At 37.8% G+C, this 22,304-nt stretch overlaps 1 protein-coding gene across 1 annotated transcript in view; it reads left to right on the forward strand.

Annotated features, from left to right (window-relative positions):
- The window catches only part of LOC131355681 (Fc receptor-like protein 5), a 73,346-nt gene extending 56,746 nt beyond the window's left edge, over window positions 1-16,600 (forward strand). Inside the window, exons 8-14 of the mRNA XM_058394105.1 lie at window positions 3,439-3,732; window positions 13,556-13,831; window positions 14,183-14,441; window positions 14,513-14,634; window positions 15,341-15,433; window positions 15,538-15,606; window positions 16,426-16,600. Of these exons, the coding sequence (XP_058250088.1) occupies window positions 3,439-3,732; window positions 13,556-13,831; window positions 14,183-14,441; window positions 14,513-14,634; window positions 15,341-15,433; window positions 15,538-15,606; window positions 16,426-16,442 (1,130 nt within the window). The 3' untranslated portion in view covers window positions 16,443-16,600. The remainder of the gene's footprint in view (window positions 1-3,438; window positions 3,733-13,555; window positions 13,832-14,182; window positions 14,442-14,512; window positions 14,635-15,340; window positions 15,434-15,537; window positions 15,607-16,425) is intronic.
- Window positions 16,601-22,304: the final 5,704 nt, after the last annotated feature.

Raw genomic sequence — 22,304 nt, forward strand, 5'->3', positions numbered from 1 at the left:
ATGAGGATGAGGAGCTCTCACTGTCACCTGACTGGCTGCCTGTTTGGCTCTCTTCTGCCGCCCAGCCCTGAAGCCTCGCTAACTCCTGCTTTCCTCAGTGAGGTTGTTGAAATTGCTCTGATCTTTCAGCACCCATGGGGTAGTTGAGAGTGGAGTGTTTTTCTGCTGCTTGTGGGCAGCAGTGTGGGCACCACCATCACAATATAGTAAGGTTTTAATAAAACCATGTGAACATTAACTAGAAATTCAGAGAAAATGTCATATAACCTACATTTCCATTTTTGTTACTATTATGGTCTGTTATGGTATGTTGTGGTGCAAATTCAGCTGTGAAGAAACAGAGGAGGTGTGAAGATGGACGTGTGAAAGCAATCAATAACTTTTAACTTTTTAGCTGTTGATAATATAGGTAAATTTAATACCACTGACATAGACATTGAGGATAAAATACACTATATGAATTATTATTCACCCATTCAGTTTACTGGTTACTCGAGGACCATGTGTAGGATCATGTGTAAATTCAGTGGAGGCTTGAGGTGTCTCTCAGACAGCAAAAAGGATGTAGGGAAGGAGGAGGTCCCAGTTCCTCCCTTCTTGTCTACGACCCACTTGAGCAACTGTTTTAGTGTCTGGTTGAAGTGCTCCACCAAGCTGTCCATCTGGCGGTTGTAGACACATGTGGTCAGATTTTTATCCACCATTAGTCTAGAGACAAAAGGCATACCTTGGTCTGTGAGGATGTCCTTGGGGATGCATACTCGACTAAAGAGCATGAAGAGTTCCTTGGCAATGTTGCGGGAGTTGGCTTTCTGATGTAAGACCGCATTTCATGTCTAAAATGCATTTTAAATGAAACAAGTTAATAGTCTGAGGTAGCTTCCAATATTTTCTATATTTTTTCTGAAAGTTAGAATGAGATCAAGAGTGTGACCTTCATTATGAGTGGGTCCAATTACATTCTGATTAACATCTACTGAATCTAATATGGACACAACTGCTGTTCTCAGAGGGTCTTCTAATTTATCAAAATAAATATTATACTTTCCCACAATTAATTCTTTGTCTAAAGAAACAATTAGGTTTGAAATGAAATCTGAAAATCAGAATATGGCCCTGGAGGTCTGTAAATAACAATTAGTGGAATCAACTCATAGACTGAGTAGACTTAATGTCCAGATAAGGTATAATTTATTAGAATGAATTTATATTTGGGGAATGCTGGAGCAGCAGGTTGTGTTATGTTTAGAAAAAATGTAACAAGAATATATCAGGGTGCTCACATTTTCTTAGGACCACTAGTGATATTCCTCACATGAAAAGAACCTAAAAACATAGGAGCTGTGCTGCGATCGACTCACAGAATCATTAATCCATCTTCAGGAAATATTTCATGCTGGTTATGGTTGCAGTGAATCTGAAGCTTATCCTAGAGACACCCCGAAGATCATACAGGACATCAACATTCAGGAATAGAGTGCGAAATTTCAAACAGAGAAAATCCTGTATAAAAGTTCCACGTTTTGTGCATTCTGAGATGTGTTTCAGCCTAAAGCAGGCTGTTTGAGATATGCTGCATTTTACTATGGGTTGTAACATACAGGATTTTTATGCTTTTACGCTGTATGTCCACAGTCCACAGAAACCCCCAATCCAGTAGTTCACAGACCTCTTATTATGACTGAATTCCTGTATGTGTAGTACAATAAAGCACACTCAATGAAACAGAATTTTAGCAAAATCATGCAACACTGATGAAATAAGTTGTAATTTCCGAACCAATAACCCCTCTTCCAAAATGGATTAGTCCACAGTCCATGATTTGTGTGATGAACCTAGTTGAATTGGCAAAAATATCTAAACAAAATCATAAATTATATGATAACAGAAGAAAAGAAGAGATAAATCAGGAGAAGTGAAGTGCAGCAGAGGAGATTAATTCATAACTACATTCGTGAAATATTTAGCCCCATGTTCATTGCACAGGCCGTGCTTACTTATACCATATGTCAATTTTCTGCATATCTCCTCTCCATATCCACAAAGTTCCTTTCCAGACATTTTAATATTGAACTGCATATCTATGAGCATAGTCAAACGTCCAGATACTGAACCATGATATACAAGTTGTCTCATGTTTTCTGGGATGGAGGCTGGATCCTCTGCAAATGTCTAGATGCCAGACACCACAGCATACCTCCAGAGGCCTTGTGGAGTTCATGCCTCGACAGCTATTTTGGTGGCACAAGGGGGACATACACAGTATTAGACAGGTTATTTAATGTTATGGCTGATTAGAGTACATGTATCTATCCTCTCTCTCTCTCTCTCTCTCTCTCTCTATGAGCAAACAGGAAGCGGTAAGGTTTTTACCCTAACCACTGCTCTGTTAATCAGTCAGTCATTAACACAGAAAATTTATTCTAATATGCACTAATACCAAACTAATGCAGAGCACTAATCTTTATTTAGTATCACCAAGTAACTGTCACAAAAATTTTGAAGATTGCCACACATGGCAATTACAGCAGAATGCTCCTATTTTGCTTGGGCATGTAGTTGTCTTTTGTATATAAGATAAGATAAGATAAGATAAGATAAGATAAGATAAGATAAGATAAGATAAGATAAGATAAGATAAGATAAGATAAGATAAAAATTAATTAAATAATCTAAATATAAAACTGTATTCAGAAGTACAAAATGTATTCCATAAGAGAAATTGTTTGTGTGGAAACAAGTTCTTCTATTTAGTCCTGTACACAGAACAGTGACAGTATTTTTATTTATTTATTATTTAGCAAATATTTTAATTTAAATATTTTAAATGTTATTTAAAATGTATTTTTTACAGATGGTAGTTTAGATTTCCTGAATAAGATTTAATCTTATATGTGTTCTGTGTGTCTAAATTCTGCTGTTTTCATTAATAGACTGAATGTTTATGTTAATTTATGTCTGTTTCTGTTTCCTTTTTAGTGCTGATTTCACTTATACCAGTGGCTCAGGCTGAAGGTGATTAAATATATAGTTTATCCTTTATATTGTCTGCAGATTTGATTTATTTTGGGGCTGAGAAGGTTGTGCACAATTTGGTAATTTGAATAAATAGTTTTACACTCGAACAAATAGTTTATGCTTTATGCTATATATGAATGACTTAACACTCAAATAGTTTTATACTGCTTAAATGTCTTAACATATTAAATATAAAAGAGCACAAGTTTATTGACAGCAGCACAAGAGAGCAACTGACATAACTAGTACTAAATAAAATGCTCCATGATGCCCCTGATTTCTTAATATTAAGCAGGTTACAGATATCAGTATCAACAAGTAACAAAAACATGTACTCATACTCACTCTAAACATGATATTAGTAGTGTAGACTTGGGAATGACTTTATGTAAGGTTTATTAACAACAGAATGTTTTATAGGGAGTCCTAAAGCTGTGGTGTCCATAAACCCTGATACACATGTGTTCACTGGAGAGAGTGTTACTCTCAGATGTAACATCCAGGGAGGAGGAGACACTCAGTGGACTTACAGATGGGAAAAAAAAAATAACGGTTTTACAGGAGAAAGACAGAAATTATACAAAGACAACACAATGCAAGAGTTCATAATCTGGTCTGTTAAAGACTCTGACAGTGGTACCTACACCTGCAGAGGACATGGGAGAGACTCTCAGAGTTCAGAGATCAGTGATGCTGTTACACTGACTGTATCAGGTGAGTCTGTGGGTGTTTTTGAGCTGTCAGTAACTGAGTCCCTGTTTCTTTAATGTTGATTTTCACTTCCCTGTCCAGTAGACACCAATTTCTTTCAAAAGAATCATCATGATGTCTTTTTCAGTAACATCTGGGTATTATATAAGTTTTTTTTTTTCTTAAATAAATCTTGTACTTTCACTCTTGAAAATGCTCAGTTATCATGTGGTGTCGCTCTTTGAGCATCTTTCTCTGTGGGCAGCTTCTTTAATAGACTCCTTTAAAACTTTAGCTTCTGATTAGTCCCTTTAATAGCCGATTATTATTATTATTAGTAGTAGTAGTAGTAGTAGTAGTAGTAGTTTTTATTCAACTGAAAAAAAAAATCAATTTTGTTGTTAATAAGTGTGCTCTGTAAATAAAGGATGATTTATATTTGGTTATTATATTATATATTAGTTAAAATGAATATTTGGTTCTAGAATTGAATTGACATCTATATAAATCACATTTTGTCTTCACTAAAACCCCAGACTTTTACTACTTTGATGGTTAGACTGACAAATGATGATTAATGTTTCTCAGCTAGATGATTATGTTCAGCTGCAGAATGCCTGTAGATTTTTGAAAAAAGTCCTCTGTCATTTACTGTAAGAAGTCATGTTTTTGCTCATTTTTAGGAATATGCAGATAAATATATAGATAGTAATGAGGATTTATGCAGGATCCATAAATTAACAAATACAGCAAATACAGTTTTTTAACACTTCAATCCAATCATGAATTTTATTAAATTGAATTCCAGCCATGTAAGAAAACATACAACTGTAACATCTTGTATCAAATGTTAAAAATAAACATTTTAGACAAAAAGCATTTCAAATAAAGTCAAGAAGCTTTTATTGTATTTTGAACTATATAATTGACACAGTACATAGTAAAATGAAACAATGTTTCTCCAGGACCCTGGTGCTGTTTCCAAGATGGCGCCGGTGAGGTCGGCTGTCATCACGACTGCTCCGACCCCTTTTTCTGTGTTTTTGTTTTTTAAGTTAACTTTCAGTACAGTAGGACTGGCAAATTCTACACAATGGAGTGCATTAGATATGATAAAGATACCCTTATTTCTACTGGTATACAATGTACTCACAATTCCACGTTTTTAACCCCGAATCCAAGCTGGCCGAGTGAGATCCTGAGGGAGAACAAAGGACGAGACCTGAAGCGGCGGCCCCGGGGGAAACGAGCTGGCATCAGGAACAGGCTGAGAGCCCGTGCACACCGCACACCTCTGCCTAGCATCCTGCTCGCCAACATCCAGTCGCTGGAGAACAAGCTCGATGACCTCAGGGCCAGGGTAAAGTTCCAGAGAGACATTCAGGACTGCAATCTCCTCTGCTTCACCGAGACATGGCTGAACCCAGCGGTACCGGACCATGCCATCCAGCTGGGCCGAGTTCTTCTCGGTTCACCACATGGACAGAACACTGGAATCCGGGAAGTCAAGGGTAGGCGGTGTGTATTTAATGGTGAACAGTAGCTGGTGCAACAGCGCAAGCATTGTTCCTCTCACACGATCCTGCACACCCAACCTGGAACTATTGACCATCAAATGTCGTCCTTTTTATCTTCCTCTGGAGTTTCCATCAGTCATAGTCAGCGCCGTTTATATTCCACCTCTGGCGGACACGGACACTGCTTTATGCGAGCTGCATGAAGCTCTCACTCAGCACCTGACACAACACCGGGACGCTGTGCTTATTGTGGCGGGGGACTTTATCAGTGCCAACCTCAAACGTGCAGCGCCAAACTTTTATCAGCACATCAGCTGCCCCACCAGGAGTGAAAGGACACTGGACCACTGTTACACAACAGTCAGAGACGGCTACAAGGCACAATCTCACCAACCGTTTGGGAAATCCGACCACGCCACCATCTTCCTCATGCCAAAATATAAACAAAGGCTCAAACAGGAAGCTCCGGCTCACAGGGAGGTCGCCTGCTGGATGGACCAATCGGTGGCCGCTCTACATGATGCAGACTGGGACACATTCCAGTGCAGCTCTGATGACATGAATGTGTTTTGTGGGATTCATCAGGAAACTAGCAGATGATACTGTGCAGAAAACCACCATCAGAACGTTTCCCAATCAGCAGCCGTGGGTGGATAAGACCATCCACGATGCTCTGAGATCTCGCACCGCTGCCTACAATGCGGAACTTGTGTCGGGTGACATGGACTCATACAGGGCTGCGTCATACAACGTGTGGAAAGCAGTGAATGAGGCAAAGCAACGCTGTGGGAGGAAACTAAAATCACAGCTCCAACAGAGTGACTCTAGGATCCTGTGGCAGGGATTAAGGACAATAACAGACTATAAAGCACCAACATCCGGTATGATGAATGCAGAAGAGTCTCTGGCAGATGAGCTGAACACCTTCTACGCTCGCTTTGAGGCTGCAGCTAACGATGCTAATGCTACAGCTAATGCTAATAGCTGCAGACAGGAAGAGGATGCCAACACCGGAAGTGTGTTCATCATCTCCGAGCATGACGTGAGGAGACCCTTCAGGAGAGTGAACACCAGGAAAGCAGCAGGACCAGACGGAATCTCAGGTCAAGTCCCCAGAGCCTGCACTGACCAGCTAGCACCAGTGTTCACAGACAAATTCAACCTCTCCTTAACTCAGTCGGCAAGCCCCATGTGCTTCAAAGAGTCCATCATTGTTCCTGTCCCGAAGAAGCCCCATCCTGTTTCCCTCTATGACTACCACCCTGTAGCCATGACCTCAGTAGTGATGAAGTGCTTTGAGCGGCTGGTCAGAGACTTCATCATCACTTCACTACCAGATACCCTGGATCCACTACAGTTCGCCTACCGTCTGAACCGCTCAACCGATGATGCCATCTCCCACCTCCTTCACACATCACTCACTCACCTGGACCCTAGAAAGGGGAATTATGTTAGACTGCTGTTTGTCGGATCTCCAATTTCCTAACTGGCAGACCACAGTCAGTAAGGATGGGCATACATGTCTTAGCCTCACTCACCCTCAGCACTGGAGCCCCTCAGGGTTGTGTTCTGCTGTACTCTTTGTATACGTATGACTGCATGGCCACTACCAACTCCACCTACATCATCAAGTTTGCTGACGACACCATTGTGGTCGGTTTGATCTCTGACAACAATGAGATGGCCTACCTGGAGGAGATAGATGGCCTACTCTGGAGAACTGGTGCCAGAGGAACAACCTCGACCTTAATGTCAGCAAGACTAAGGAGCTGATAGTCATGGTCCTTTCACATCAACACTGTGGTGAAGAAGGCCCGGCAGCATCTCTTCCACCTCAGACGCTTGAGAGCTTTTAGACTGCCTGCTAAGGTGCTTAGGAACTTTTACTCCTGCACCACAGAGAGCATCCAGATGGGAAACATCACCACCTGGTTCGGGAACAGCACCATGCAGGACAGATGAGGTCTCTCAACCAGAACTCCACACAGGACTCAACTGATTGGACTTGCAATGCTTCCTACACACATTTTGGAACACACCAAACTGTACCGTACATTTGCACATTACAGGATTGTGACACACAATACATAAAACATAAACATATATGGCAAATATATAGGACGTTCTGGTCCCGTTTATACACAAAGAGGACTTGTGCACATCTGCACTTTAAGATGGACCATACCACTGCTCTCATCATCTCATCACCTTATTTCACTAAATGACCATCCAGTACTGCTGCTGTCTGCACCTTGCACATTATCGCACACATTCACTTTATATAGTTCTGTATAATACAGTTGTTTACATTTTACATTTTTATATAGTTCTGTATAATACAGTTGTTTACATTTTACATTTTTATATAGTTCTGTATAATACAGTGTAATACAGTTTACATTTTACATATCTTACATTTCTTATATATATTCTATATTTTATATACATATTCTGTATACACAGATACCCTACCTTACTTTATTTATATTTATATTTTTATTTTATTTATATTATATTCTAGTTTTATTTACCTACTGTGAATTGTAGTTTTCTATATTTTATAATTGTAGTTTTTTTATATTTTATATTACGTATTTTATATTTTACATTTTTAGTGCTTATTCCTTTTCCTTTTCAAAGGTCAAAGCAAATAGTCATGTAACCATTTCACTGCATATCATAATGTGTACGATTATGTATGTGACAAATGTGACAGATAAAATTTGAATTTGAATTTTGAATTTGAACATAAAACAACATAACATATATTTACAAAACAAAACAATAACACTACACTAAAGACAGAGTAGATGTAGTTGTCCTAGCTATAGTACATAAAGTGCAACACCTGTGTAAAACCTGGTGCAAACAGTGCAAGACAAACAACACAAAACAGGATACAAAATGTGCAAAATAGAAGAAGAACTGTAAAGAAGTGTGTTCTTATAAGCATATATGCTTGTAAACATATACGTATAGCAGCGGTTGGTGACATTTTGAAATGTGCAAAAATAGCAACAGCAGCAACTAAATAGTGTTTTGTCAATGTTCAGAGACAGGTTGTTGGTTTTACACCAGGCTGTTAGTTGTTGCACCTCCTCTCTGTATGCTGACTTTTCATTTTTGCTGATGAGACCCACTACGGCTATGTCATCAGTATAGTTGATGATGTGGTTGGAGCTGTGCATTGCTGCACAGTCTTGAGTAAGCAGAGTGAACAGAGCAGAGTGAGCAGAGTGAAGGGGCCCCACTGCTCAGTGTGGTGGTGCTGGAGATGCTGTTCCCAATCTCGACTGACTGAGGTCTCCCAGTCAGAAAGTCCAGGATCAAGTTACAGAGGGAAGTGTTCAGGCCCAGCAGGCTCAGCTTCCCAATTAGGTGCTGAGGGATGATTGTACTGAATGCTGAACTAAAATCTATGAACATCATTTGTACGTATGTGTTCTTATTCTTATTGTTCTTATTGTGTCTCATTGGCAGATGGAGGGTTGTGGTGATAGTATTGTCCGTGGAGCAGTTCGGGCTATATGCAAACTGCATGGGGTCCAGTGAGGGTAGTAGCTAGGTCTTAATGTGCCTCATGATGAGCCTCTCAAAGCATTTCATTCTTCTTCTTCAGCACGGGGATGATGATTGTTGTCCTGAGGCACATAGGCACTCTACCAGAAATGTTGTCTGGTCTTGCAGACTTCCATGGTTTAACTCTGCATAGAGTTCTCCCATCATCCGTGGATAGGCGGAGCACCTGGTCATTGGGAGGAGGGATGGTCTTCCTCATGGCTACATTGTTGTGTACCTCAAACCCAGCATAGAAGTCATTCAGCGCTCCTGGGAGGGAGGCGTCACTGTCATGTAGTTCGTCATCGCCTGCGTGCCCTGCCACATGTGCCTGGAAGTGGCCATGGATTCTCTGGGTGTGTGCGCACTTCAACTCTCTGATGGCTTGGGGCAGTTTGGCCCAGGCTGTTTTTAATGCCATCTTTTCCCCTGCTCTGAAGGCGGAGTCTCTAGAGTTCAGTAGCGCACACACCTTTGTGGTCATTTACAGCTTCTGGTTAGAGCGTGTGGTGATGGTCTTGGAGCTGGTCATATCATTACTGCACTTGCCAATGTAGCTGGTCACTGATGCCATGTACTCCTTCAAGTTGATAGACTCACCATTGTTTGCAGCCTCCCCAAACATATGCTAGTCAGAGCACTCAAAACAGTCCGGAAGAGCAGAGGTGTCTCCTGCTGGCCAGGTTTTCACCTGTTTCAGAACTGGTTTAGAGCATCTGATGAGCGATGTGTATGCTGGAATTAACATTACAGAGATGTGGTCTAAGTAGCTGAGGTGGGGCGGGGCTCTGCACAAAGAGCGCCAGGGATTTTAAACAAAAAAAAGATCCAAGGCATACAACAAGGAATAGCAAACCACCTGCTAGCATCCCCTCTGGTGGTCTGGCAGTGAATTGTCCCAGTAGTTCCTTACACATCTGTTGTAAAGTGAAAAGCAGCTCTGACTCCTTCATCATTTTATACCAACAGCAAAACCCAAACTGACTGTGAGAGTGAATCCTCAGAGCTCCGTCTACACTGGAGACACCGTCACTCTGAGCTGTGAGCTGCAGCAGGAGACTGGATGGAAGTTTCAATGGTACAAAAATAACACACAGTTGGAGAATCTAAACAGTGAATACAGGAAAACACTTAAAGTGACCGTTGATAATGTAGGAGAAACAGAGTACAAGTGTTGGGCAAACAGGAGAAATTACCACAACAGCTATGACACAGAGCTCAGTGATCCTGTCAAGATTACAGTGAGAGGTATGTCATGACTTTTTGTCTTTTCATCATAGTTTTGTTTAGAAAAAATATTACTTAATTATTGTAATTCCTTGCTATTCCAGTTTGTTTACAATAATCTTGAAAAACATATGTTTAAAAGTATTTCTCATTTGAGATCTGCTGTAATGTAAGTGAGAACAGTTTTAAGTGTTAAACATGAATTTACTGTAATTGAAAATATAAAATATTACACAAACCAAAAATTAAAGTTGTTCATTTCAGTTAACATTTGAAAATTTGTCCATTTTGGAATGGGTGGAGAAAGGTGTTGGGAGTTCTGTGTGATAGAAAAATATCAGCAAGAATCAAGGGGAAGATGTACAAGACAGTGGTGAGACTGGTCTTTTGTATGGTTTAGAGACAGTGTCACTGAGGAAGAGACAGGAGTCAGATCTGGAGGAAGTAGAGCTGAAGATGTTGAGGTTCTCTTTGGGAGTGACACGGTTGGACAGGATTAGGAACGAGTACATCAGAGGGACAGCTCATGCTGGATGTTTGAGGGACAAAGTTAGGGAGGCCAGATTAAGATGGTTTGGACATGTCCAGAGGAGGGAGAGTGAGTATATTGGTAGGGGAATGTTGGACATGGAGCTTCCAGGCAGGAGGCAAAGAGGAAGGCCAAAGAGGAGGTATATGGATGTAATAAATGAGGATATGATGCTAGTGGCTGCAAGTGTTGAGGATGGAGAATATAGGAATAGGTAGAGAGAGATGATTCACTGTGGCCACCCCTGAAAGGAAAAGCCGAAAGAAGAAGAAGATTATTATTAGTATTAACCAATGTTAACATTATTAACTACTGAATTCATATACTCTATAACTAGTTTCTACTCTCAACCACACATATTATTACTATTATTACTATTGTTATGTGTTATTACAAAAAGAAGAAAATAAATGTTCTTGTGTAAAAAATACAACCACAAAAACCTTCAAAGAATAACAATTACACTGATTGCTATGTCATCTTTTACAATAATGCCAACAATCAATTTTTTATTTTTTATTTTTTTGCAAAAGCACAGAGATTTCTAAATTTATGAAATAACCAGTAATGTGAATCTTCTCAAAGTGTACAGGCAAATCTACATCATAATAAATCATCCGTTGTTTCAAAAAGTATATAGCTCTTTGACATAGGCCTTCATAATTATGGTATTGTGAAAATTTGGGCTAGTGAGATCAGGTTCATTCACCAAAAGCTCTGGAAGATGAGGAACATTACTATGACGTAAATTGTATGGCATTTGAAAACTAGATTGTGGGATATATTCATAAGATATTTCCAGTTTTATCTAAAAAGTGCATTTACTTTGGTAAAATAAATATTTGTTCTTATTTAATGCATATCTACAATTCCATAACTGGGTGTTATGGGGAGAGAAATTACTGATATTATCCATGTGTGTTTATTCTTCCACATCCCTGATCTAGTGTTTGTTTTTGCTTTGTTTCTGTCACATTTTTATAGTTTATTTTTTCTCTGTAAATAAATGAACTTTTACACTTGTACCTGCCTCCAGCCCCATAATGTGACAAAAACAGGAACTAACTTGTTTTGCAGGCATTTCACAACAGTAACTGTAAATATAAATGTATGAAAATTACACTGTGTCATTCAATAAATAATTAAACTGTAATCATTGGCACATGCTGTTAAAAATAATCGGGAAACAGGAAGTCTATAACAGTGTTAGACAGAGTGTTTTATTACTTAAACTATGTTAAAAGAAGAAAAAATACACAATATAGAGTTCCTCCAAAACCAGAAGTGAATGCGTGAGACATGTAAGAAAATATTTTCACAAATTGTTATAAAGTGTTAAGGGTTAAATACAACTTCACTGTAATTCAAAAAACCTGCCCTATGCTGTGATTATAATTATAATTTTTCTTTTCAGCTGGAAACTCTTGGAAATTTGTACAAATTTTTTTGATAGTTGTTTATTTTCTGTACAAATAATTTTTCATTTGGGATCAACAGCAAAACCCAAAGCGACTGTGAGAGTGAATCCTCAGAGCTCCGTCTACACTGGAGACACCGTCACTCTGAGCTGTGAGCTGCAGCAGGAGACTGGATGGGAGTTTCACTGGTACAGAAATAATCAGCTGTTACAGAATCTGAACAGTGAACAAGAGAACACACTTAAAGTGACAGTCGATAATGCAGGAGAAACAGAGTACCGGTGTCGGGCAAACAGGATAAACAACAACTACTACTACTTCACAGAGTTCAGTGATCCTGTCAATATTACAGTGAGAGGTATGTCATGACTTTTTCCTCTATGTTGATTACATGATTGTTAGAGGTGTAATGCTTTTACATATTGCTTAATGATATTGTCATAATTGAAAATATTGCTTTATAATATATATTTATTATATAATATATATTTACATCCACTGCAGCATTTTAAAAACATTTTATTTTATAAACAAAAACAAACAACGAATATATTGATGCATTAAAGGAGTGAGAAAAATAGGTTGTTGATGATATGACTGTTTATAGCTGCTATAATGTAAGTGAGAACAAGAACTGATTTTGCAGACATTCCTCAACAATAAATGTAACTTTAAATGGATAGAAAGTACAGTAACTCAGCATAATTAGTATTGATAATTATTACTCAGTTCTTAGTTGGTCTTTTGTAGTGATACAGGTCTGTGTAAAATTGTAAAGTGTTTCTGTAAGATATCGTGACTGCTGACAGATTCTAGTTACACTGACTGTATCAGGTGAGTGTGTGAGGATTTCTGGAAACACTTGAAAATATGCAGTTAGACATTCATGGAAAGCTTCTTACTGTGTATTAAATAACTCTAGAAAAGAAATATTTTGTTTTTCCTGCATATCAGAAAGACCACGGGCAGTACTGAATGTATCTCCACAGAGCTGGCTGACTGAAGGAGACTCAGTGACTCTAAGCTGTGAGGTTACAGACTCCTCTACAGACTGGACATTCAGCTGGTACACAGTTGTTCCCTACAGAGACGGCTTAACTGGAATAAATAATAATGGTGGCTATAGCGTGTATGTGGAGCTCCTCTCAGACAGCAGCAGAGGATCTGGAGGCAACTACACTCTCAGTCCTGCTGCTCTTAATCACACAGGAGTTTATATGTGCAGAGGAGAGAGAGGAGAACCAGCCCTTCACTCACAGTACAGCAATCCACAGCCACTATGGATCACTGGTGAGGAAAATTAACTGTTGTGTTGAAGTGTAGAATAGAAAAGTGTGAATGTAAGATCAGATTAATGCAACATTTGTTTATTCATATGTATAAGGCAGTTAAAGAGTCCTAAGTGCTAGTAGAGGATTATTGTCATGATTTTCCTTGTGTTCTCCTGTATTTTGTGATTTCTCCACTCCTTGTCACTGGTTAAATATTTTTGGTAATAAATAGGAAAATAAAAGAAATTAAGTTCTTCGTGTTTTGCCTCATTATATTGCATGTTTCCTCTTTCGTCTTGTATTACATGGCTCTTTTTTGTGTTTAAGGTGAATCTCCTCCAGTCTCTCTGATCATCAATCCCAGCAGAATTCAACACTTTACTAATGACTCTCTCTCACTGAGCTGTGAGGACCAGAGTAACTCTACTGGATGGACAGTGAGACGATACACACACAGTGAGAGAGTGTTAGATTGTTCACACTGGGGATCAGTTACAGGATCTACATGTAACATCAGCTTCCTCTCCACATCCTACACTGGAGTTTACTGGTGTGAGTCTGAATCTGGAGAAAACAGTAATCCTGTCAACATCACAGTGCATGGTGAGTCTTCATGTAGTGTGTTTAATGTTAAAGGAAAAGAAAAATGTTCTGAGTATGAATACATGTGTGTTAGTAGTAGATACTAGTTTTACTAGGATCAGTAGATGAGCATGAAATCAAATCAATATTCTATATTAGTATATATCTGTACTGATGAATCCATAATTCAGTTGAATGTTTTCTCATGAGCTAGTGTAGGCAGTTTTCTGCAGACTTGAATTAAATATCTGCAGACTCCACAGGTTTAGAGAGTTTTACGTTATATACAGATAAATTAGAGAACTTTTATTTATTATCTACAGACACATCATAGTGTGTGGATTTCCTTGTTTGTGATTTTCTGTGTTCTAGATGGTGATGTGATCCTGGAGAGTCCTGTCCATCCTGTGACTGAGGGACATCCTCTGACTCTACGCTGTTTATATCGCAACCCAAATCCCTCAAACCTCCGAGCTGATTTCTATAAAGATGGATCAGTTCTCCAGAACCAGAGTACAGAAGAGATGATCATCCAAACTGTCTCAAAGTCAGATGAAGGTTTCTACCACTGTAAACACCCAGAGAGAGGAGAGTCACCCAAAAGCTGGATCTCAGTCAGATGTGAAAAAACTTTATTGATTTATTTTTATTTGAATTCACTTTTTAATATCAGAGTTTCTGTGTTTAATTGCTGCCTTTTCTCTCCTCTGTTTCAGTTTCAGGTTCCAGTGGTTTAACAGTAGGACTGGTTGTGGGTTTGGGATTTTTGTTCATCGCTATTCTGATCTTAATGATCCTGCTGTGGTTCTGCAAAAGAAAAAAAGGTCTCATAACTGATTTAGCTATGTTATGTAGAGTATAACCAGAATTTCTAAAGGATTAAAGCACATTTTGATGTATCACATAATTATGGACAATAACTAAAGTTTATTTGAATGAATTCATAACTAAAAGTGTTGATGAAAAGATCTTATTTGGAATATTTCATTATTATAAAGGAATAAAGTCAATATTATTCTGTGAGATATCATCCTGATTACAGTGCAAGAAACAGTTTAAATACAGTGTAGACTCTGAAGTAAATTAAAAGTATTTACACATACTAAATATAGAAATATTAACTGTAATGTAACAAATACTATCTAGTCATATTACACATCAATATTATTATAAACCCATAACATGCTATACAGTCATATTTAGAGCAAAATTCTATCTTAAGAAAAAGCAGAATAATATGACAGAAGTGCTAATGCAAGTTAAGAGCAAATTCAGTGTAATGAAAATATAAATTTCTAATAAAATAAAGAATACTTTTGAATACTATTTGAATCCAAAGACTATATATAATGTTATACATATTGTTATTACATTCATAATTAATATTTGTTTTTTTATTTCTATTGTACAAGTGACCTTTTGTACACACTCTGTTTATTATGCTGTAATCAGGCCTGTGTAAAATAGAAATATAAAATGTTTTGGTCACTATTTACACAATGTTCAGATGTAGAATCTCTCTCTCTGTAGAAAAGCAGCAGAAAACCAATCAGACATCAGATCAGAATCAGATCCGGTCAGGAGCTGAAGACTCTCAGTCAGGACACACACCACTTCAGGCTGGTCAGACACTGTCTCAATGACTGTTTATATCTACATTTGTTCTTCGAAGATCTTTTTTGAGTTTTTTTTTGTATTTTTCTGAGGCCTTGTTCTGTTTTCTGTAGAAAGTGCTATCTATGCCAATATGGATGATGTGACTATCTATGCCAATGAGATGTGCATGAGTGGAACAGGTAGCTTTATTTCATTCCAGACATTTCCTCTTACATTAGGAGATTTAACTATAGATTAACTCTATACAGTAAAGTACAGAAGTGTCTTGTAGAGACTAAAACAGGTCTCAAACAAAAAGAAGGCAAAAAACAGGAACAATGGTATAGTGTTTTTAATGCTGGGACATTTCATGGCTTTATTTAAGAACAAAATAAGCAAATAACACTTGCAGTCTTCAGCACATTTAATCATTTGTTATATTAACAATCTGCATCCAAGTATCTGATAAGCTACAATTTAGATCAGAGGAGTCAGTTCTATCACAGACCCTATTAAAAAGTCAGTGATGTATTCTAGCACTAATCATTAAAAACTTATCACACACTGTTAATATGCCACATGCTGAATAATAAATGAAGCAAAAAAAATGCCAGAATTTAAAGATCTAAAAAGCAGCTAGGGGTCAGTGTAGTTTTGGCAAGGGACTGATAATGACTGATGTATATGTTGATGAGTTATGGAAATTTAGATCCTGTTATCATTTGTGTTACAGCACATACAGTATAAACAGTCATTCCCTCACCAGACTTTTTTCTCTTAAAGTGAATAATACAAAATCTGTTATCTCTCCTGTTACCGAGCATAAAGTCCTCTGTCATGAAAATTTTCCCATGTCAGAAAATGTCACAGTGCTAACACTGGAGACTCCTTCCATAAATGTTAAATTAATGTATTTTAGTTATGTATGATTTCATATCTAGATCATTTTCTGTGTAATAATTTAAATTGAACTGAAGTTCAGGAGATTAATTCATGATATCTGATTTCTACTTGGAAAGGCCAGTGTGACTGGTGATTCCATCAACTCAGTAAAGAAGGACAACATGGAGGTAAGTGTCATGACATATACTGCATTAATAAAACAAACCAAACACCATGAAGTAAGAAAGATTTTAAAATGGTGCCTTAAGTAGATTTTGTTCTCTAGCAGTTACAGTATCCATGTACACAAAACCCAGCTCACAGAATCTGTAAGAGTTCATCCATGTTTGTTTGGAAGCTGTCTAGATAATTTTCCATCACTTCAGTCTACTTGAACAGTTATGACAGAGTTAACTATGGACATGCAAAATACTGACATTAATAGTGACACCAATGTCAGAAAAAATATTTATGAACTTGTTTATTATAATCTTTTTCTTTTCTTTTTGCAGTGAGCCATGTGTCTGTTCTGTTGAAGCTACAGTTATCAAACAGATAGAAGGAAAGTCTTTGGAAAAATGATGAAAAATGTGTCAGTTATAGATAGATAGATAGACAGACAGACAGACAGACAGACAGACAGACAGACAGACAGACAGACAGACAGATAGATAGATAGATAGATAGATAGATAGATAGATAGATAGATAGATAGATAGATAGATAGATAGATAGATAGATAGATAGATTCACACATTACAGCAGCAGCAAAAGAATAGCATATGCAGTAAGAAATTATCAAGAGTAATATAACAATGTAATCTGTAATATTATAAATATTAATAAAAATAGAATAAATATAACAGTGTATACCAGTGCAACTATTAACAAGAGATATGCAGCAAAGTAGATATGATCATCCACAATAATCTGCATCAGTGTAATTATATAGTGATTAGCAGCAGTGCAGTAAACAGAATCCCACTAACAGAAGCCCAATGCACTTATTTAAGGAACAGACACAATAACATCCTGGTACAGTGATGAACTATTCTCCTGTACCGGTCCTTGCTGCAGCTGTTTGACCAATAAGTCATGGAGGGGATGTGATGCATTGTCCAGGATGGACATTAGTTTGTTTAGTGTCTTCTTTTCCACGATCAAATCAAAACAGTTAAGGGAGCATCCCAGTACAGAGCCAGTCTTCTTTATCAGTGTGTTCAGCTTCCTTGCTTCTCCGGCTCTAATGCTGCCTCCCCAGCATAATGCTGCAAAGAAGACAGCACTCACAACATCAGACTGGTAGAAGATCTCCAACATCTTACTGCAAACATTAAAGCATCTGATCTTCCTCAGAAAGTACTCATCCCCTTCCTGTACACAGCAGTAGAGTCTACTCATCCCCTTCCTGTACACAGCAGTAGAGTCTACTCATCCCCTTCCTGTACACAGCAGTAGAGTCTACTCATCCCCTTCCTGTACACAGCAGTAGAGTCTACTCATCCCCTTCCTGTACACAGCAGTACAGCCTATATGCAATTTTTTACTCTTTTTATACTCATTCTGTATATATACATGTGGCATATTTTAAAACATTTAAAAATATATAATTCATAGTAAATATAATTGTATTAATGCACTTTCACCTGGATACATGCTATACAAGTACAAGAAAAATAAGGTCAGAAACGAGAGTCTAAAATACAGATTTTTCTGTTACTCATATACTAATTCCACTGAAAGTACATTAATTTATGTTTGTGGCTCATTTACATATTTTAACAATAATGTTTATTTTTATTTTTCTCATATACTTACACTTCAGTGCTTTTGGTTGGTTTTTGGAAACGTGAGTGAAGTCTGTAAGGCCGTCACTGTTTTCTAACAGAAAGTAAGTTGTACAAAACTTCACTGATGAAGTTGTTAAGATGAAAGTAAAGTTAGCTGAGTTATTGAAATATGAATTATTTCCTTTTTTTGTCTTTTTAAATTTCATGTTGCTTTTGCAAATTTTCTCTTTATATATTTTATATATATGACCTGATGCTTTGTAACTCATCTCACTGTGTTCATAAATGTCCTGATATGACTTTGTTTGTAGCTTAAATAATGTTTGTATTAAAGTTTCATGCATGCACAATACCTATTTTAATAAAGCATTGGAAGTGGAATAGAGATATTATGCATTCACAAAATCTCTGAAAGTAAATCGATGTACATGAGCTGGAAGAACATTATTCTTGTAACACACACTGAGAAAGCAATCGAAGACTCCATGTGTAGATTTTAATGGAGAACATTAGCAAATAATCCAATATGGGAGGCAGAGGCAGAAAGCAGAAACAGGCAGGGTTCAAATGAGCAGAAAACAGCAATTAACGTAGCAGACAGAAATCCAATACAGAAATCCAAAAAGCACAAAACCAGGAAACAGAAAAACTAGGTCATAACCATGGAAAGCAAACAAGAACAATGAAACAAGGCTTGATAACACAGGAGAACTTCACACTTAGCATATGCATGGCTTAAATGACTTATAACCAGGAAGTGAACTGAGTGACCTGGAAGTGTCAGTATTTGGGTGAGGCTTCCCTCTGATGGTGAAGAGGGGGAGGTGTGACTGAGGGTGTTACAATTCTATCAACATATGTTTGAAGACACGCCCACATTTCTTTTTAACTTGTGGTTGTTGTTGCAGTTCACAGGGAAATTCTTCAGAGCTCCTCTAAGGCCATTGCTCTCATAAGCATAGATTTTAGTGGGACAAGGCAACATTAATAATGACATAACCTCTCAACTTTTTGGTTTGATGCTTTACCACTTGATTGGTGCTTTAATCTACTGTTTAGTGATTTACTGCATAAAGAACAATTGAAAGTCAATAACATAAATCTAGCAGCTCGTTTAGAACCGCTTTACACCCTCTCCACCTTTTATCATTAGATAAGGATCACAAATGTACATGTGTACTCATCCATATTCATCACAGTCTTGTCCTCTCTGCATCAGGACAATATTTTAACTGAAATTAGTTACACTTGGGTTTTCTGTAGAATTGCTAATGAATCATAAATGATCATACAGCTCAAACATTTTCAGAATGAAGAAAAAAACTCAATAGAGAGTAATTATAATTTAAGCGTTAATAAAGCAGCCACAGATTTGACCTAGTAACATTAGTCACTAGGCTTAGGAGATGTATATTTTATTGTGATAAATCGTACTAAATTGTTCAAATAAATCGCTGCCTGAGAAAAGTCTGCATTAAATGTACATTTGTGCTTAAATGCTTTTAGCAGAATAATAACCACAATAATGGTAGTGACCAGTAAGAGAGCAGGAAAGCATGACCATGGGATTACATTAACACTAAAGCTCTGACTGATTAAGACTGACTTTATAAGAGTGTCACAGTGCTGTCTCACAGTTCCAGTGTCCCTGGTTCATTCCTGAGCTCAGATTTTCTCCTGATCACATCAAATTCACTTGGGTTTCCTAACACATGGTTTTACCTTTAAATTTTGTATGTTTTTCTGCTTAGCATGCGGAGAAAACACACAGCTCTTTGTCTCTAATGCAGATGTCTAAGAGAATTTTTTTTTATCTTAATGATGAGATCAGTGAATCTCCTCTACTGTCAGTTTCCTCATTTGTATGTTTGCATATTTAGATTTCCTGGAAAGAGGAAGGAAGAACAGATACAGAGTCAGCATGTACTAAAATAGTATTAAGACTTTAACTCACACCTCTGCTCTGTCAGTCAGTCAGTCATTAGAGGGACAGGATGGAGCTCAGTCCACTCTCTGTGATGCTCTGTGAGTAAATGTTCTCTTTGTGTCTTCATTAGAGTGAGTGGTGGGGTATAAAGTTGTTCATCTGCAGTCTGAATGTCCTGAGTGATGATCTTATTGTGTGATTAGGACATTGTGTGTACTTCAGCATGACTGCTCAGGGGGATCAGTGTCTCCATATCTGTTATGAGAAGGGTTTAGTTTGATGTGTATCTACTCTCAGTAACTATGATTGATCAACAGGTAAGAGTACAAGTAGAGCGAGTTTAAAACACAGGTCTGTTTTAGTGGAATCTGCGTTTGATTGTCATCTTCTGGTGGTGTTTCCTGTATACAGAAAGGTTTTAAAAACTCGGACTACTCTGAAGCAACTCAGCGCAATAAGTTCATTCTAATACTCACTAACACCAAACTACTGTTTAGTATTATTTATTTATTTGGGCCAAATCTTCCTCATGAATTATGCAGAAATACACACTTCTCATTAGCCTTGTACACTGACACACACAGGGCAGTGACAGTTTTAGAGGCGTGACAACAGAGACAGTTTTAGAGGCGTGAGAACGGAGACAAGTTGGCAGTTGTGGTTTAGCTTTTTTTTTTTTTTAAATTCAGTGCTGTGTGTTCAGCAGTGAAGAAGGGGAGGAAGTGTGAAGCTGAAAATATCTGCACGTTGCATGCATTTAATTTGTTGATTCATTCAATTTCTAAGCCTACCACCTGCATCATGCAGAAAAAATCAAGATGCAAATGGTCAGTTTGGGTAAACCTGTGTCCACTCTGGGCTTGAATTCCTGTTTGACAGGAGTGATCTTCTGCTGTTGTGGTCTGTCTGCTTCAAAGTTCCATGTTTTGTGCATTCTGAAATGTGTTTCTGCTTAAAGTGTGTCTGTTTCAGATACACTGCATTTAACTATAGGTTGTAAAGTCCAGCATCTTACAAGGAAAAGGAATAGAAACCCCTAATCCAGTAGTTTACCTTGTTATGACTGAACATCTAAATGAAACAGAATATTAGCAAAATCATCCAAGATTAATGAAATGAGTTCATTTCCAAAGTTAATTGCTTGGTCATCTAGTTCTCTTTTACTTATCGTGTCTTGTATTAGTCCATGTCTTGTCTTGTAAAATCCAGCACTGATGTGCACTGCCTGTACGTTAAATGTGCACCGTTTGGCTGCTTATTATTCCGTGTTAAAAATAAGAGCAATTGTTTGTCTGGAAACAAGCACTTCTCCTTTGCTTTCTTCCTTTCTTTCTTTTCTTCTCTTTCCTCTCATTTCTTCTCTTTTTTCCTTCCTCCCCCGAAACAGCCTATTCTTCCCCAGCTGGTTTCAGTGTAAAACTCTGCTAGACAACATCATCATAAGTGCATTTCTTCCCAGTCCTGGCAGAGGGAGTAAGACAGTCAGGGTTAGAGGTTTGTAAATCAAGCTTAGACCTAAATCAGTGTTGTATATGAGCACTAACACGGTCTACAGAATTGGGGTGAATTGTTGCTAGATGTCTGCAGTGAAGAACATCACACACTTCTTCAATGGGAAAACTGTAACATGAAAATAGTTTCTTGTATATTTTACTGTATTAATTAACATTAAATCCTGTTTGTTACTCTGAGACCATGCTACACCGACAGCAGCCAGCAGAGGGCAGCAGTGGTGCACACAGTGATAGCAGGAGAACAAATTACAGACTTCTCCAGGATGATTAACCTGGATTTCCTGAACCTGTCCAGCAGTATACTTAAGACCAGACTTTGACACAGCCCTTTGCTACACCTTTGTAGAGGAGTGACAGATATGTTATGTTGGTGAAGACTCTCTGTACAAGAATGATGACTCAGCTGTAATAAAATATCAGAGTAAGGATGTTTATTTACAGTGTCTGTGATGTACAAATAGTCCAAAAGTGAACCACAATATCTTAATATATAATAAAAAAGAGAATAATATACACCTTCCAAACAGAGAAACCACAAACAGTACAAGCAGGAATAAGCCTGTAACTAGTACTTCCGGACATCTTTCAAAATAAAAGTTCTGCAGTTCTGGGGTTTCACTCTGAAATTGAGTATATTACAGGGATTTAAGGAAACTCTCACATGTAGTGATGTTTCATCCATGATCCAATCATTCTCCTTCACTTCCATGTACTGACTCATTATTTTATTCTCTTAAGTCTCGACTGTGTAAAACACATGACTGCTTCAGCAGATTGTTCCTGCT

This window comes from Hemibagrus wyckioides, linkage group LG07 (genome assembly GCF_019097595.1).
Source record: "Hemibagrus wyckioides isolate EC202008001 linkage group LG07, SWU_Hwy_1.0, whole genome shotgun sequence".
Lineage (NCBI taxonomy): Eukaryota > Metazoa > Chordata > Actinopteri > Siluriformes > Bagridae > Hemibagrus > Hemibagrus wyckioides.